The 16,486-nt window shown below is 47.4% G+C and overlaps 1 protein-coding gene across 9 annotated transcripts in view; it reads right to left on the bottom strand.

Annotated features, from left to right (window-relative positions):
• The window catches only part of CACNA1G (calcium voltage-gated channel subunit alpha1 G), an 807,943-nt gene that overhangs the window by 242,145 nt on the left and 549,312 nt on the right, over positions 1-16,486 (bottom strand). For all 9 annotated transcript variants that reach the window (XM_085617142.1, XM_085617143.1, XM_085617140.1 and 6 more), the window contains 2 exons: positions 10,005-10,130; positions 9,495-9,584 (listed from right to left, as the gene is read on the bottom strand). In XM_085617142.1, coding sequence (XP_085473268.1) covers positions 9,495-9,584; positions 10,005-10,130 — 216 coding nt within the window. The remainder of the gene's footprint in view (positions 1-9,494; positions 9,585-10,004; positions 10,131-16,486) is intronic.

Here is a 16,486-nt window from a genome sequence, read left to right as displayed (position 1 = left end):
ATTCTCAAAAATCAAAAACAAGAAAAGAGAGACTACCCACGATGGTGTAATAACAATGTTGGGGCCATAGAGTTATGTGTCCTATTCGTAGAGGGAGAAACCTTTCTTAGGATGAGAACCCTCACTCATCCGCGGGTAAAATGCTTTATCATAGGGTTCCCTCCTCACACCAGGGACACAAGGTCCCTGGTGTGGCTACAACTCTTCTGGACTAGAAGAGGAGCTGAGGTGTTTTGAGGAAGGGACCAAAGATAAGGATGGTGAGAGGCAGGGTACAAAAAGAATTGAAAAGGAATTAAAACTGTATCTAGCAGACCAAATGTCTTTATTATGCGATCTCTTAGGACAGGATTATAAAGAAGAGGACTAGGGGTTATCAGCAAACATACCCCTACGTTACGTCAACATGTTTCTGCCTATCAACGACCTCATCAGTGAAGATCAGAATATCATCTGCACAGGCTGCCATTTTGAGACACGTGTTAGCAAAATTATAACCTTTAACGTCAGGGCAATCATTCAGTCATCTAAGTAGGTGTCTCTTACCATTAAGAAGAGAAGAGGGGAGATCAGACTGCCCTCGTGTGTTACTTGTTGTAGGGTAAGGAATCGAAGAAGTAATCATTTATTCTGATTCTGACAGGAGGATTGGCATTTTATGCCATGACCATTATTATAAAGGCATCACCGAGAACATGTTGACAAAGTGTGGGCTCCAAATAAGGTCAAGACTAGGCTTGGGTGGAGAACTCTGTTCCGTTCTCAGAGTTTTCTGCACTCCGTGGAGCATGCGGAGTTGCAACAATCAAAACTCTGCAGCGTGGAGTTTTTTCCTCTCTTGCGCTTGCCAAAGTTAAGCTGTCAAACACGATCAAGGAAAATCCACCGCTAGATCACCTCCCAGTGAGATTTCTCAACGTGGTCGCGACCGCTCACATTGAGAAATCTTTCGTTCGAGTTGGGAGGCTGCCACTTCAGTAGAAAATCTACTTGAGTGGCAGAAAGAAGCAGCGCCCTCATGGTGACATTTGCACACCCGGTGCTAAAAATCTGTGCGAACTGCGCAATCTAACGCACTCTGTCACTTGCGGAACTCCACATAGCATTGCAGAGTTTTTCAGTTACTTTGTGGAGTTCCACATAGCGGAACTCCTTCAACTCCACCCAGGCCTAGTCAAGATACTTTGTCAAATGCTTTTTCTGCATCAAAGGCAATGGTGCAGGATGCAGAATTGAAAAGGGAAGCATTTTCAATTATATGGCAGAAAGTATGGGCCCTCGCAAGTTGGCCCTTGATGAAACCCGCCTGCGAAGGATGAATTAGCTCGTTAACAAGGAGTTTCAGGCGTTTAGCCAGATTTTTTGCACAGATTTTTGCCTTCATGTTTATAAAGGTAATCAGCCTATAGTTTTTAGGGAGGGAGTGGTCTTTACCTTCCTTCAAAATAACCACTAATGAGTCTTCTGCGGCTGAGCCGCACCCCCTGCCAGATGAGGTAAAATGCTGGAGAACAGATTCCAGGGGACCGCTGAGCGCAGAAGAGAAAGTTTTATAGAAAGATATGGGAAAGCCATCCAGTTATCCTTGCCTTACCTCTGTAAATCATGGCAATAACACCAAGGATCTCTTTCTTATCTAAAGGCCTGTTAAGTTTTATTTTGGCAGTCTCAGAGATGGATTGAAATGGGATCTAGTCCAGAAAATCTCTACAAGACTGCTGAGAAATTAGGGCTGAGGGTTCTATAATTTGGCAAAGAACTCTTTAAAGACATTAAGAATTCCATTGGGTGCTGACTTAGTGATCCTGGAGGAGCCTTATGGGGATATGAAGTTATTATTTTTCTTGAATTTCAGGTAAGTGTCCTAAGATTTGCCTACTTTATAATTGGATACAAGAGTTTCTTAGCTTTCTGGGCATGAACCCAAAGGTGGGCACTTTTGCTAATAATTTTAAGTGCGTCCCAGAACACAACTGGAGATAAAACTGAGTTCACATTTTCTTGAATGAGGAGTTCTATTTCGTGACTTAGTTCACAGACATCAGATTCCTTGTCCAGAATTTCATTATTTATGTGCCATAAGTTGGATTTGAGATGAAGGGGCGAAATATTTAGTGTGACTGTAATAGTAGCTTGATCAGAGAAACCAATTTGGGTTCTTTTGATGCAAAAATAGCTTCTTGGAGTAGCGGTGTATCCACATGTATATAATCAATCCTTGAGAAGCTTTTGTGAGGAGGGGAAAACAAGGTAAAGTCACTGCCTGTAAGATTATGTACTAGTCAAACGTCTCTGAGAGAGTGTATGGTACAGAGGTTAAGCATACATTTCTGTGCTTACGGCAGTCTAAACTTACAGGCTGATTGTCTATTGAGTGAGGGGTCCATTGGCAAACTAAAGTCCACGTCTATTATAAGGTGTGAGGCCTTTGGAAGTAGATAAAATTTGGACTCCAATGTGGTCCAAAACTGCGAATCATCATTGTTAGATGTTTATAGTATAGATTCCAGAGGAACTGTAGGTTTGTCTGGTGATGAGCCATTTGCCTTCATTGTCATGACCATAAGCAATTTGGATAGACTAGAATTCTTCGATGTAAAGGTGATAACCCCATTTTTCTTTGCTTATACTTCTGAACATGTCAAATACAGGACCCAGTCAGTGTGAAGCGGAAGGTCATCTTTGCACTTTATTTTGGATTCTCGAAGAAAGATTATTTCACCTTTGAGGGGATTTATAATAGTCAGAGAGCTTCTTGCATATCACTGGATGGCTGAGGCCTTTACAGTTGAGTGGGATGGCCTTCAAGGATGCCATTGCAGTGGGAGAATGAGCTTTAATAATATTACAGTTGAAAAATAAAGGAGCTGGCGTTCAATCCAGTCATGAAACATAGAGAGGATAGTGGCTGGCCACTTGGTGTGATAGTGCAAAGGATGTGTATAGGAGAGTAGGATCTGCTTCACATGGGTACCCCCACTTTTTGCTGGTGTTTCACTGTTTTTCGACCTTAGTCTGGCTGTGGCCCTGCTAATCCAGACCCCAGCCTAGCTGCTTCCTCTCTAAAATGGTTTCCATGTACATTAGGTACATTGCTAATTGGATTCTGGAGTGCCTTATAAGCCCCTAGTACATAGTACCTAGGGCATAGGTACCTCAGAGGCCTACCAGGGGCTGAAGCATGTATTATGCCACCCCTGGGAAGCACTCCAAAATGACACCACAGGTCTGCTACTGCAGCCTGGGTAAGGCGGGGCATGCACCCCTTATTGTGGTATAGGCTACCTATATCACTACCATTGCACACACATATAAAACCTATAAGTCACTCCTATGGCAGACCTTGACAATCCTGAAGGCAGAGTGCTTGGTTTTTATGTGAGAGGGTGCCCTTGCATGAGCAGAGCTCCTCTGCAGCGTTCGGAATACCTCCTCTGATGCTGTTTGTGGTGCAGCCTGACCATATACTCTTAAGTGCATTATAACCTCGCTGTAAATGCTAACTTTGGACTGGCTGCACGGAAACATGTCGTGTTTGGTGTCAAACGCTTTGGAATACTGCCCCCCTGCCAGTTCTGGCAGCGGGGGTAGCATTCCACCCTTCTAGAGGGAGAGACATGTTCACACTGGTCTACCCGGTAAAGACTTTCTAAAGCCCTGGCATCACAAAATGGATGCCACTGCCACAGACACGGGCCTGGCCTCCTGCTGCTGACCGAAACTCCGGCAGGGGAGGCCTGGACAATAGGTTTCCTGTCCCAGGGAGGTGTGACCACCTCCACAGACAGGCAGATGTGTTTTGGGGCTGGGCGGGAGCACTCTCTGGTGCTTTGAAGTCCTGCACTGGGGGCACACTTGGTGTCCCTGTGCATAGTCCAGTTCAAAAGGATTGCAGGGGCTACCTGCCCCTGCTCTGGCGTGAAACTGGACAAAAGAAATGGGTGTAACCACCCCTCTTTCCAAACCCTCCCATAGGTGGGTCCCTAGAGTATGTCCAACCCCCAAACTTAGTATAAGTATGGGAACCCAGTCCTTGAGACTCTAGATCACCCTGGACAAAACTCTGCAACATATATCCTGGACCTTCGACTTTCTATTTCCGCTAGAAGAATGAAGAAATCTCCCTTGGGGTCAAGGAGTGACTCCCCTGCTTGGCAGGCACCAAAGAAGCAACTGTCCGGTCTGCAACTCTGAAGCTCCCGCCGGATGCCGAAGTCTTTGCATCACCAGAGGTGGATTTCCAGACTTCCCTGAGGCTACCCTGCGTTCACAGCAAAGCTGAGGGCCGTGGCTATCGTGGGTGACATGGAACCGTGACCCCTGGACACCATAATCTTTTGCTGATCCATCATCTTCCTGGTCTTCCTCGAAGTTGTGCTTTGGGATCCAAGTAGCTCCAGCCTTGAGCACCTCTTGCACTAAAGATCTCTGGCCTCCACTCCATGAGTGACCCGTGGGCCAGTTTCAAGTGCGACCGCTCAAGGCTCCTTTGCGATCACTAGCCTATTGGCTAGTGGGTCCCCACGAAGGCAACTCTTCTTCTAATTTGGCTTTCCTGGTTGTTCCAGACGTGCCCTGACTTACCTTTGCTGGGTGAGTCCCCCAGATCTTGCTGGTCTGCACCGATGTCCTTTTTCTATTTCCACGTGACTTGCCGTTGCCAAGGCTTGTTGGGTTCAATCTGGTTGCCGACACCGCAGCACTCGACAGACTTCGTGGGACAGCTCGAATCCAGCTCCTGGCTGTCGTCGATGCCTCCTGGACCTTGTGGCTGAAGAGTTAAGACACCCGTCAACTAACCTGAAGCACCCGACATCTGTGGGCATTGGACTATCATGCCCCTGGTCACTGGTAAGTGACCCAGACTCTGTCCCCTCTGCTTTCAGGTTCCTTACATCCTCAATCCAGGCTTGGATCTCTTCGGACACTTCTCCTCTTCACGGCAGCAGCACTTCTTTGCCAGCTTCCATTAAAAACGCCGCCGCGATCCGACACCATTTGACACCTATGCACCCGGCTTCCCTGGGTGAGGTAACTCGAGAACTTCGGTGCTCCTGTGGGTGTTGGCCCTAGACACCTCTAAGTCCAAAAGGGTTTCCTTGTAGTCATCCTCTAAGTGTCCTTAAACTCTTAATTTCCATCCGCGACTTTCCCCATAGAAGTTAACAGCGATTCGCGGCTGTGTTTTCACACTGCACGCATCCCCCGTGGGTCCCCTGTGTCACTACCTTGAGTGGTTCCTTGTGGTCCAAGCACTTCTACAGGCTCTAGGCCTTGTGTCTAGCTCAGTCTTTTTTTTTTTTTTTTTTTTTTTTTTTTAAAACCTTTATTCGTGCATCTTAAAAGAACAAATACGGGCCTACAACCGTCAGGCCGGCCACGATACAGTAAAGCACTGATACCCACATTACAGCCCCCGTGCATCAACGGTCAGGATTAACAACAGGTTATGAGTCACATACTGGAGATATCTTTGAAACCCGGGGAAGGAGAGGTGAAGGTTAATTTTAAGTTTTTTTGATAATTTTATCAGAGAAAAAAGTCAATGAAGGATAAGAGCAAAGGAGATTCGAGTCCGCAAGATAGCTTCACCACACGGGCGAGCAGCAACATCAGTAAGAACAACAATGGGAGTAAAATCTCAATCAGTGAGGCGGTGCAGAGATATATCAGGATAGTCACATGAGCAAGTACGCGCCCCTCCAGAGCCGCCCCCACTCGATCCACCCCACACCCGGACCCCGAATCGAAGAGAGTAGAGCACAGAGACATAAAAGAAGAAAGGCCCATAGAACTAATTGAGAACAGAGTATTACCCCCCCACCCTACACCAATGCGGAGGCTACGGCCTACCCCCCCCCCAGCATAGTGCCTGTCGCCCAATGAACCCGAAATATAGAGAAGAGAGAAAGTAGGAACAGAGTAAAGAAGGGAAGAAAACAGAAAAGAAGGTGGGGAGGAGCCCACTGGACACCAGAGCGCCCCGAACCATCAGCCAGTTATGGCCCCCACACACTGAGAGCCCTCTACGCCAAAAAACGGCATGCAAAGATACCATGGCACCACAGTTTAAGCGAAGGGATACAAGTCGCGACGAGTGCGCGCAAAACATACATACAGTCCCAGTCCCAGGCCAGCCCGTCCATAAACCATAGCGATAGAAGTCAGTCTAGCCCTGGCCCGATCGCGGGCTTGGGATTAAACCAGCTCCTGCGTGAAGGCCCCGTGTCCCGAGCAGACAAAGACAAGATGGCCGCTTGTGAGAGGATGGTGAAGTAGGATCACGAAATGGCCGCCGACCATCGATTGAGGTCCCTCGTTGCACCACATAAAATCCAAACCTGGCAAGTAAGGTACAGGAGTTCCACAAAAAGGCAACAGTGGGCCACCGCGGACGGTCCCTCGAAGCCGTTAGGTATCGCTCAGCAGGATAGCCTCGCGGACGCGGTGAGGCAGGGAACAATGAAGCAGGCAGCCATGACCAGGGGGACAAAGTATCCGCAGTTGAGGTGGAGAGCGGTGGACCCTGGGCGCCGGGAGCGCTAGATGAAGGCGCCAGTGTAGCACAATCATACACCGCCGCTGCGTCCCCGCAAGAGGACAAGAGCACCGGGTGACCCACGCCCTGTGGATGACAAACAGTGCGCTCACGACCCGCAGCCGACAGTATGGGGTCAAACCGCTCACTCAGCGCCTGCAGGCCAGCGCACATCTGTAGTTGAAAGTCCCGCAGGACAGCCAGAACGGAGCCGCATGTCAGCGGAAGCTGGGCCCCAACATCGGCAGCAATCCGGGACGGCACTGTGGAGCTGGTGTCCGGAAGAGGGAGGGCGAAGTGGGCAGCGGGCGAGACCGGAGTATCACCCCCCAGCCGCGAGCAGGCACTCAACGCCATGTTTTGCCGCTATACGGTGCAAAGGCCAGGGGGGGGGGTCGTGGCAAGGGGTCAATTCCCCTCAGGTCTACGCCGCAACAGGAAAGGCCGACAGTCGCTTCTCTTCTCGCCAGTCCCCCTCGCCGCTGGCTAGGCAATAGGCAAAGGGGGCAGCAGCCTCCCACAGCTCGGTCCTCAGAGCGGGGCAGGAGACTCACCGCACCGGGGCCCACCCCACAGCTCCAGCCCGTCAGGCACAGGGTGCAGAAGGTGTCCGGCCGTCTCTCCCCGGGCTCATCCGGCAACGATCCATGGTGCGAGGCGAGATCGGGACCGCGGGGCTCAGGTTAGCGCTAGCTAGTCCGGTAACTGCGGAGCTTCCAGGAGGCCGGCAAAGGCCGTAAGGGCGCAGGGTTTCAGTGCCGAGGACAAAAGCACCCAGAACTCGGGCATCCGGGCGGGTTGAGACTCCGGGAAAGCAGCAGCGCGGTCAGCGCGTCTTCGCACACGGTGCACCTCGAGAATCGGCGAGGATGGGTATCAGGATAGTAGTCCGAGGCCACGGACCGACGGAGCCGGGCGCTCAAGCGTCTGCTCCGGTCGCCATCTTGGCTCCTCCCCGTCTAGCTCAGTCTTATACCACTTTATTGATATATGGTTTGGTACGCCGCTAGGGCCCAAACGTGTATTTGTGCTTTTACTGTTGAATATTGACTTATAACTTAAGTACTTCAAACTCCAGCCTCATAAAGAGACTAGAGGGGTGTGTTTTATCTTAAATACATATATTTTAAATATATACTTGGTGTGGTTGTCCTTTCATTTGGTCATTCACGAGATTATAGACTGGTAAAACAAGCTGCTTTACATTCCTTCAAGACTTAGCCTGAAGGCTGCTCTCCATAGCTACCACTAGGATAGCTTTCAATAAAGGTTTTCTTTAACCTATCACCATAAGGGGTTGTTTGGACTGGTACAAGGTGCCCACTTTAAGTAGTGGACAGCATATACCAGGCCAACTTCTCACAATCTGTATGGGCAGATGTAGAGGAGACAAACAGAAAGAGGGGAGTGCAGGATGAAAGAGTTGAAAGAGGAGGGTGAAAGGTAGGCGGGGGAAACTGAAAGAAGGGGTAGAGATAGAGGCAAAATAACAAATGAAAGCAAAAATTGAACCTCATGTGGCGGGGTGAAAAAGTCCCTGCGATACGAGGACAAACCATCGGCAGAGTGTTGAAACCCTACCAAAGGGATTTCAAGGTGCAGTAAGATAATAAGATAATAATAGGGTTGTTGTGTAGTATTGAACAGGGGTACATAAAATATAGAGAAACTGGGAAGATAACAAGACCAGCAACAACAATGTAGTATTAAGATAATTAATAATGTAAACCACCCATAATAGTAGGGTAATGCAGCGAACAATGATAATAAGGGAAAGGCATGGGTTTTAGAGTGATGTACTAAACTTGGAAACCTTTAACAAATAAAAAGGAACAATTTGCATTAACAGTTGCAAACTTAGAGCCTAGAATGCTTCTTGTAGTCAGACGTGTAGGTAGAAAGAACATTAATTGTAACATACATAAAGGCATACAGAGTGAACTCACAAAATGCACATCCCTTTCGGCCGAGTGCCTACTAAAGCCAGTAACCAGTACAATTCAGGGGTAAATACCATTGCTGGGGAACTACAAACCCAGTTGTTTAAAGGTAACAATGTTAGAGGGAGCAGACAGGCCCGCTCAGGGACAGCCTGAGGCCACCAGGTCAAGCACCCACCAGACAGAATAACAGTTTGAGATAGAGAGAATAAGGAGAAAAGCTGGAATCACGTTCCAACTGGGATTCTGTTTTGTTCTCTAGAAACGTTTGTGGGTCAGCTGGTTCATACACAGACATGGTTTGACCCTTGTAGATCATTTAAAATTTCGAGAGGCCAGCAAAAGAGAACTGTATTGTTTTTGCGATGAGTGACTTCCTTACTGCCAGAAAGCCTTTTCTTCTGGTGACAGTATCTCTGGCAAAGTGTTGCGAGAGGAAGATTCTGGTGTCCCGCCATGTAATCAATCTGACCACTCTTATATGGGCTACAATGAGTTCTGAATGTTGGTGTTGTAAAGGTTTAAAAATAAAAGACCTTGTAGAGTTCAGATTCCTGGATTTGAAAGTTGGTACGCAATGGGCATGTTCCAGTTCAAATTCCCTAGGATCAAGCTTTGTTTCAAATACTGTGGGTTCTTACACAGATCAACCAAAGTTAAAACCAAGTAACGCCCTCTTGACACAAAGTGGCAGAAAGCAGTGCACACCTTTCCAGCCCAAAATACTTTTTGCTGTGGAAAGGAAATACCTTTCAAGAGTTTATGCCTCTTTGAGTGACTTTGCACCAGTGCAACCCCTTTCTAAATCTGGCCCATAGTCGTATTCCTCAGTAGGTGTCTTTGTGTATGGTGACAATAAGCATGGACAAGGAGATAGTTAATATTCAGGAAGTACAACAATGGAATTGAGGGATGCTTCGAGCATAACCCTAGAGGTGTAATCATCTGTGTGATTGTAACTGTGTTGCACAATAATTAGCAGTTTGAAGTCAGCAGCTTAAACAAAAAGAACATACCTGCTGATCCACTCCGGTAGCATCTAAGCCATCATACATAATGTCCACCCAGCCATCTTTGGAGGCCAAGACAAAGAGAGACATCAGGGCCTAGACATAAAAATAGGACTTGGTTAGAGGTCAGTGCATGCTGCCTTCTCACTGTGTGCTTTCTTTCAGTGAAGCCCTAGCTTCCAGCAAACATGACATTTTACTCCATGAAATCCCCATTTTGCATTCTTTACTATTACAAGTCTCCCTTGACGAGAAATCCAACCCAATCTCTTGTCTCCGCCCAGAGATCTGGTGTTAACCAAGAAGATGTACGGATATATCTCACATTCTGAATAGTGTACCAGAAAATGTAAAACTTGCCCATCGAAACTCAGAATGTTTCTTATGAAAACAATGTCGTTTAGTGAAACGTGCAAATTGTGCTTGTTTCCTCCTGTCTATTACATATTATTAGTCAGACTGAAAAGACGCTGGAGTTGAATGGGATGCTGATTTTAGTGTAGATGTCAGACTCACCTGCCCTAGATTGTCAAAATTATATTTGTGCCTCGCCCACTTGTACTTGGCATCCAGACAATCAGATTTATTTGTGACATTTCTCGTATCTTCTCCGAGACAGTAAAAAAACTTTCCTTTGAAAAGCTTAAAAGACAATAAACAACGGTAAGCAACAATGTTCCAGCATTTCATCTAATTTATAATTTGCAAAGTTAATTAAAACCAAAGAAGGTAAATGCTAAAAAAAGAAATAAAAAGGTAATTCGTAGCAACAATGCATGCTCTTTTTGTTTAGGTTAACGATAAGGGAAAAGCGAAATGACAAGGAGGGTAAAAAAGTAAATAGAATACTCTACAAAACCAAATAGATAATGTCACCCGAGCAGTCATGGAATTGCGCGCGGACTCTACACTGCATGGATACTGGTGAGGTCCATCCCCATTTCCTGTGTAGATAGGTTGGACAATGTAGGCTCGAGATGACCCCCATGGGCGTGTCAGATATGTTGTATCAATGCGGGGCGGGGTACAACAATGTTATGTGTACATGATATACCCAACTGTGCCACATTGCATTTGTAAAAAGCCATGACTGCGCTGCCCATGCAGGGCAAACATATAGTAACATATGCTTTGAAAGATCTTTTACAATGATCCTGTTTCCTATTTGTCAATAAAAAAAATGAAAACAAAACAAATTAATTTAAAAAAAATCATTTACACATTCTTTCTATTCCTTGATATAACTAAAATCGAATCAAAGTTATTTAACAGACTCATCAACAATATGCAACATACAGCATCACGAAAACAGGCAACACTGGGAAAAAAGTATTCATATAATATTGATTCATTTTATATGAATGCATGGTTTTACATAATTTAATATTTGTTAATCTTTTATCATATTCTCTGATGATCTACAAAAGCAAATTTATGTTAAAATGATATGTTGAGACAAATTCAAGCTACTACTATGTTGCGGCTTGTTGCCGGTAAGAATATGTGTCTGTGTACGAGTAATAGAGAAGAACAGTTACAGGTGGTGTGACGGGCTGCGTACCCACATATGAGTCCCCAAGGTACAGAAGAGAGGGAAACAGAAAAGAAATATTGAGGAAAATCATAAGAATGGAACAAGCCTGTGGGGCCACCAGTACTCATTTGTGGGGACCGGGACTTATTTTTCCTGATGTGACATTTTCCGAAAATCAAGATAGAGACAATATTATACAAAGAGGAAAGAAGCAGGAAGAGAAAGGTGGGAAAACCCTCACAAAGGGGGAAAGCAGGAATCTGCAAGAGTGAGGAAAAAGGGAAAGAGGTGGCTGGGTGTCTGGTAGTGGATTAAAGAGGCGTGAGGTGGATTGAAGACTTTGCAGCCTTGGCGTTCGGTGCACAGACATTCAATAGCGCTGGACTCTGGATTTTGAGCAGAGCTTTCGGCACCAGCGCTCATTCATTTACAAATTAAGCACTGACCTCGTAGAACATCTCCTCTAGAGAAACAGATCATTTTGCATAATATTTTTGCAAAGTGAATATTAACAACCATCCATCAGAGTACACACCGCAGTTATGGTTCCTATGAAGGAGATCCTGCTGACATGGTAAATGATCATTAATAAAGTTTCTAATTAATATACTTGCTTCATCTCTAACCCTTCTTCTCTGCCACCATTTTAAGAGCATGAACCATTACATCTGACCTTTCACCCGTTTTGGCTTGGTCCATCTGGGGTATATTTTGCAACTATTAGCCTTTATTTGTGACTCTATTGTAAGCAGACAGAATAACATTCTCTGGGTTTTGTGAACTCTGGAAGCATACCACTGAACTGTCTGTAGTATCTTCTCTCAGATCTAGAAGTTCCTCTGTGGGAGTTGGTCCAAGAGAGACTTTATGTTGGGTCAGACCTCTGCCACTCTTTGCCTCAATCAATTCAATCAATCAATCAATCAATCAATCAATCAAATAATTTGTAAAGCGCACTACATATCCGCAAGGGTTTCAAGGCGCTGAGGGTGGGGAGAGGGGGGGGGGGGGGGGTGCTGTTGCTACTGGTCGAACAGCCAGGTCTTGAGTTGTCTCCTGAAGGTTAGAAGGTCTTCGGTTTGTCGTAGGATGAGAGGGAGGATATTCCAGGTCTTGGCGGCATGGTGGGAGAAGGATCTGCCTCCGGCTGTGGTTCTACGGATGCGTGGGACGGTAGCCAGGGAGAGGTCTGCGGAGCGGAGTTTCCTGTTGGGTACGAAGAAGGAGAGTCGACTGTTGAGATTGGCTGGGCCGGTCTTGTGGAGTGCCTTGTGTGCGTGGATCAGGAGCTTGAAGGAGATTCTTTTTTCGACAGGGAGCCAGTGCAGGTTCCTCAGGTGGGGGGTGATATGGTCGTGGCGCGGGATGTCGAGGATCAGGCGTGCAGAGGCATTCTGTATTCTTTGCAGTCTGTTGATGAGCTTGGTCGGGCCACCGGCGTAGAGGGCGTTTCCGTAGTCGAGTGTGCTGCTGACTAGGGCCTGGGTGACTGTTTTCCTTGTGCCTGTCGGGATCCATCTGTAGATCTTGCGGAGCATACGGAGGGTGTTGAAGCAGGTGGAGGAGACAGCGTTGACTTGTTTGGTCATGGTGAGTTTCGAGTCGAGGATGACTCCCAGGTTGCGTGCGTGGTTGGTGGGTGCGGGGGGTGTCCCCAGCGACGCGGGCCACCAGGAGTCATCCAATGCTGAGGGGTTGGGCCCGAGGATGAGGATCTCTGTCTTGTCTGTGTTCAGCTTGAGGCGGCTATTCTTCATCCAGTCGGCGACGGCCTTCATTCCCTGGTGGAGGTTGGATTTGGCGGTGAGGGGGTCCTTGGTGAGGGAGAGGATCAGTTGCGTGTCATCGGCGTAGGAGATTATGGTGTGGTTGTGATGTCGGGCGATGCGTGTGAGAGGCGCCATGCAGACGTTGAACAGCGTCGGGCTGAGGGAGGAACGCCGCAAATGATCTCGGAGGCTTCGGATCGGAACGGGGGGAGGCGGACTCTCTGGGTTCAGCCGGAGAGGAAGGAGGAGGTCCAACCCAGGGCCTTGTCTCGGATCCCTGCGTCGTGGAGTCGTGTGCGTAGTGTGCGGTGGCAGATGGTGTCGAAGGCGGCGGAGAGGTCCAAAAGGATGAGGGCCGCCGTCTCGCCTTTGTCCAGTAGGATCCTGATGTCGTCTGTGGCGGCGATGAGGGCGGTCTCGGTGCTGTGGTTGCTGCGGAATCCTGACTGGTAGGGGTCCAGGATGCTGTTGTCTTCGAGGTAGCGGGTGAGCTGGATGTTGACTAACTTATCGATGACCTTAGCTGGGAACGGAAGCAGGGAGATGGGCCGGAAGTTTTTGAGTTCGCTCGGGTCCGCCTTGGGTTTCTTCAGTAGGGCGTTGATCTCGGCGTGTTTCCAGCTCTCAGGGAAGGTTGATGATGTTGCGCAGGTGGGGTGGGGTAAAATATATATTTATGGAGACGAGGGAGGTAACGGTTCTTAATGGGTCTGAGGTTGATTTGGAGTTGAGCTCTGCATCCATTCACCAGAGACGATTGTAACAAGACAAGATACAACCCACCACTAGACGTGGCTCACCTTTGCAGCAACGAAAATGCAGGAAGTGGCACAATTTACACACATGTGAATGCATGCACAGCTGCTTCTTCCATATCCGCCTGCTGCCAACAATAAAGCAACAAAATAACTGCCCCAAAGTGTTGTGATAACCTGAATTCCCCAACCACTTAATATAGACACCAGCAAAAATAAAGCCCACAAAAAACAGGTTCGACAACCGCACATCGAAACACAAGTATCCATGATGCAATTTCAAAACAACTGCCACAACACACAAAGGATAATGATACAAAATGTTGCTTAATTCTGGTGAAAGCAAGAATAGCAACCTACAATGTTGCACAAACATACATAGCAAAAAGGGCAGAGCACATATTATACCAAAATGATGTATAATCGGACTCGTCTGTATTTCATCATTAATTCCCTGTGGCACTCATCTAAATTAGTTACAAAAGCACAACTAATACCATCTACGCCACTCCACTCCTGCAATGCCCACACAAAGCTGAGTGCGATGGACTATGCTGATGAAGACAACTTGGATGATCTCAACCTCAGAGAACTGAAATGCATATCCATGGCTAACCCGGGGTTTTTGCTGAGTGAGACACTTCTTCAGTGACCATCTTTTCAGGTAGTACTTACCCGTCAGTTGTGTCAACATCAGGCTGTTTTGCACTTGGACACAGAAAGGATTGCAGGTGTCACTCCAAGTGGCTTTATGTTTTTTAGTCAGAATTGTATGGCAACATCACATTTAGCTCTTTGTGTTGTGCCAGTTTCTTCTAAAGTGCTGTCCGGCATCCTGCTGGCTGTAGCCTGTCTAGGTATTGAGGTATTCAAGTCACTATGGTATGATTAGCGCAGTATATCTAATGATGGTATGATTAGTTATGGTGTATTCAAAGGTTCGAAATCCCCGTTATGTTTAGCATGACAAAAAGGGCCGAGAACTGAACTGCCTCCATCTTGGATTGCGGCTCTTTCGCTTGGGAATCACATGGTCTCTTCTGCACACCATCTGCTCCCCCTTTTCATGCATTTATTAGGAGACAGGCCGAGTTTCTGAGAAGCAAGGTCACATCTGCTAAAAGGGAGTATCAAGCAAATTCCTCTAGACCTGGGACGAGAAGGGAGTCACCCTTTCGACCTTCTCTGTAAAGATAGTAACCCTTTGTATGTGTAACCGAAACTAGAAATAGGCATGAGCTCATTAGGAGCGCCAGGACTAACTGGTACTTTTCCACATATAAGGTTTTGTATGCTGTACTGATAATGTATAAAAGTGTGTTACTGTCAAGGAGCCAGCAGTCTTCCTCGGCGCACCTGATGGGTGAGGATCGACGAGGGTCCTCTATATAGAGTTCTGTGGTGGCTAATAAACGTTTGAACCTTCCACGTTGCCAACTGCTCCTTATTCTACTTAATATTGCGGGCCAGTGGTAAGTGTGGCCCTTGGAATAATTATTTGGACACAACAGTTGGTGACCACGAAGGGGCCCCCGTGACAGGGTCTTCCCCCCCCCCCGTATTCGGGTGGTGGGATTGGGGGCGTCCTGACCGGTTGGCGGGAGAGGAGCCTGAGGATTTCTCCCACCCTGCGCGACTTTTCGGTACGTCCCCTGCTGCTAGTCACCCTTCACCGGGGTCCTACGGGCTTAACCCAGAAAATGGACTGATTTGGTCGGGAGAAGTTGGCAGCGGAGAATGAACATTCGTATCTGGGTGCACCCGGTGAGTATAGATTGATTTGATTTGACGCACGCGTTGTAAACGGTGCATTATTTTTGTTGAAGCACGCGTTGGAGACGGTGTGCTATTTGATTGATTTAAGAGCATTCGTTGAGAACGATGCATTTTTGATTTGAACACTGGCTGCATTTGTTTGAAGCTCGCGCTGGACAGCGGTGCATTGATTTGAAGGCGCGCACCGGAGAGTGGTGTCTTGCTTGATCGGGTTAGCATTACAGTGGTTTGACTCGAAGTATGTACAGATTGTATTGATTTGATTAAAAACAGCGCGCAGGAGGAATATAGACGGATTGCACGTGGAAGGACCTGCGACCTAGACTGGGTAGCCACAAGGCATACTCCTGACGGGGCAAGTCCTCGTTGGGGGCTGGTCTTAGTGGTGAGCCAGAAGGGTGGCCGGAATCCCGCGTGCAGTTTGGTGTCTGAACTGTGAACCAGAGTCGACGGGCTTGGTTCTCTGATACCGATCGTATATTGTGTATGATTCGTGTTGATTGTTGTTTTGTGTGTACATGTCTGAAAACTAACCAAAATGTCCTGTTTTAGTAAACTAAATTGTTTTGGCTGCTGCTGCCGAACAAGTGACTCCAGATTAGCTGAGAGCCAACCCGCCCCGCCGGAGGGCAGTCCTAGCCATTTTATTTATGTCAAACATGGGATCTCTCCTTTATTGTTCTGCACTCTGTGGCATAAGTATACTAAGGGAAATGAGGAGTTACGATAGCCCAAGACGGGTTCGTTTGATGAGAAGAAAATTGCGTTCCTACAGGAACAACTGTTTTCTAGGCGAAGTAGGCAGGCCATGTTCGATGCTCTAATTGCATGGCAGAAGGAGGTCAAACAACGGCGAATAAGGGAAGAGAAAGTAGCTAGAGCCAAGGCAGGACAGAATGTTACTCAGAAATCTATGGCCTATGACCGAGACAGAGTAGAAAAGGGATTGGATTGCATGAATCGCGAATTTAGATTGAAGGTTGATAAGAGCTATGTGACCCGCCCGAATGCGGAAGATGAAATAGAGGATTTATTGGACACCAGGCCACCGCCCCCTTATGTACCGCAGAGGATATATCCGGAGGTGTCAGGGGCCTCGGCCCCGGCCCCAAATATGTCTCTGGGGGCCTCGGCTTCGGCTCCCCCGGCCACTTCTACCCCTCC

The sequence above is a fragment of the Triturus cristatus genome, chromosome 7, assembly GCF_964204655.1.
Source record: "Triturus cristatus chromosome 7, aTriCri1.1, whole genome shotgun sequence".
NCBI classification, from domain to species: Eukaryota; Metazoa; Chordata; class Amphibia; order Caudata; family Salamandridae; genus Triturus; species Triturus cristatus.
Note: the sequence above shows the minus strand (reverse complement) of the source record. Positions and strands in the feature narration are given on the sequence as shown.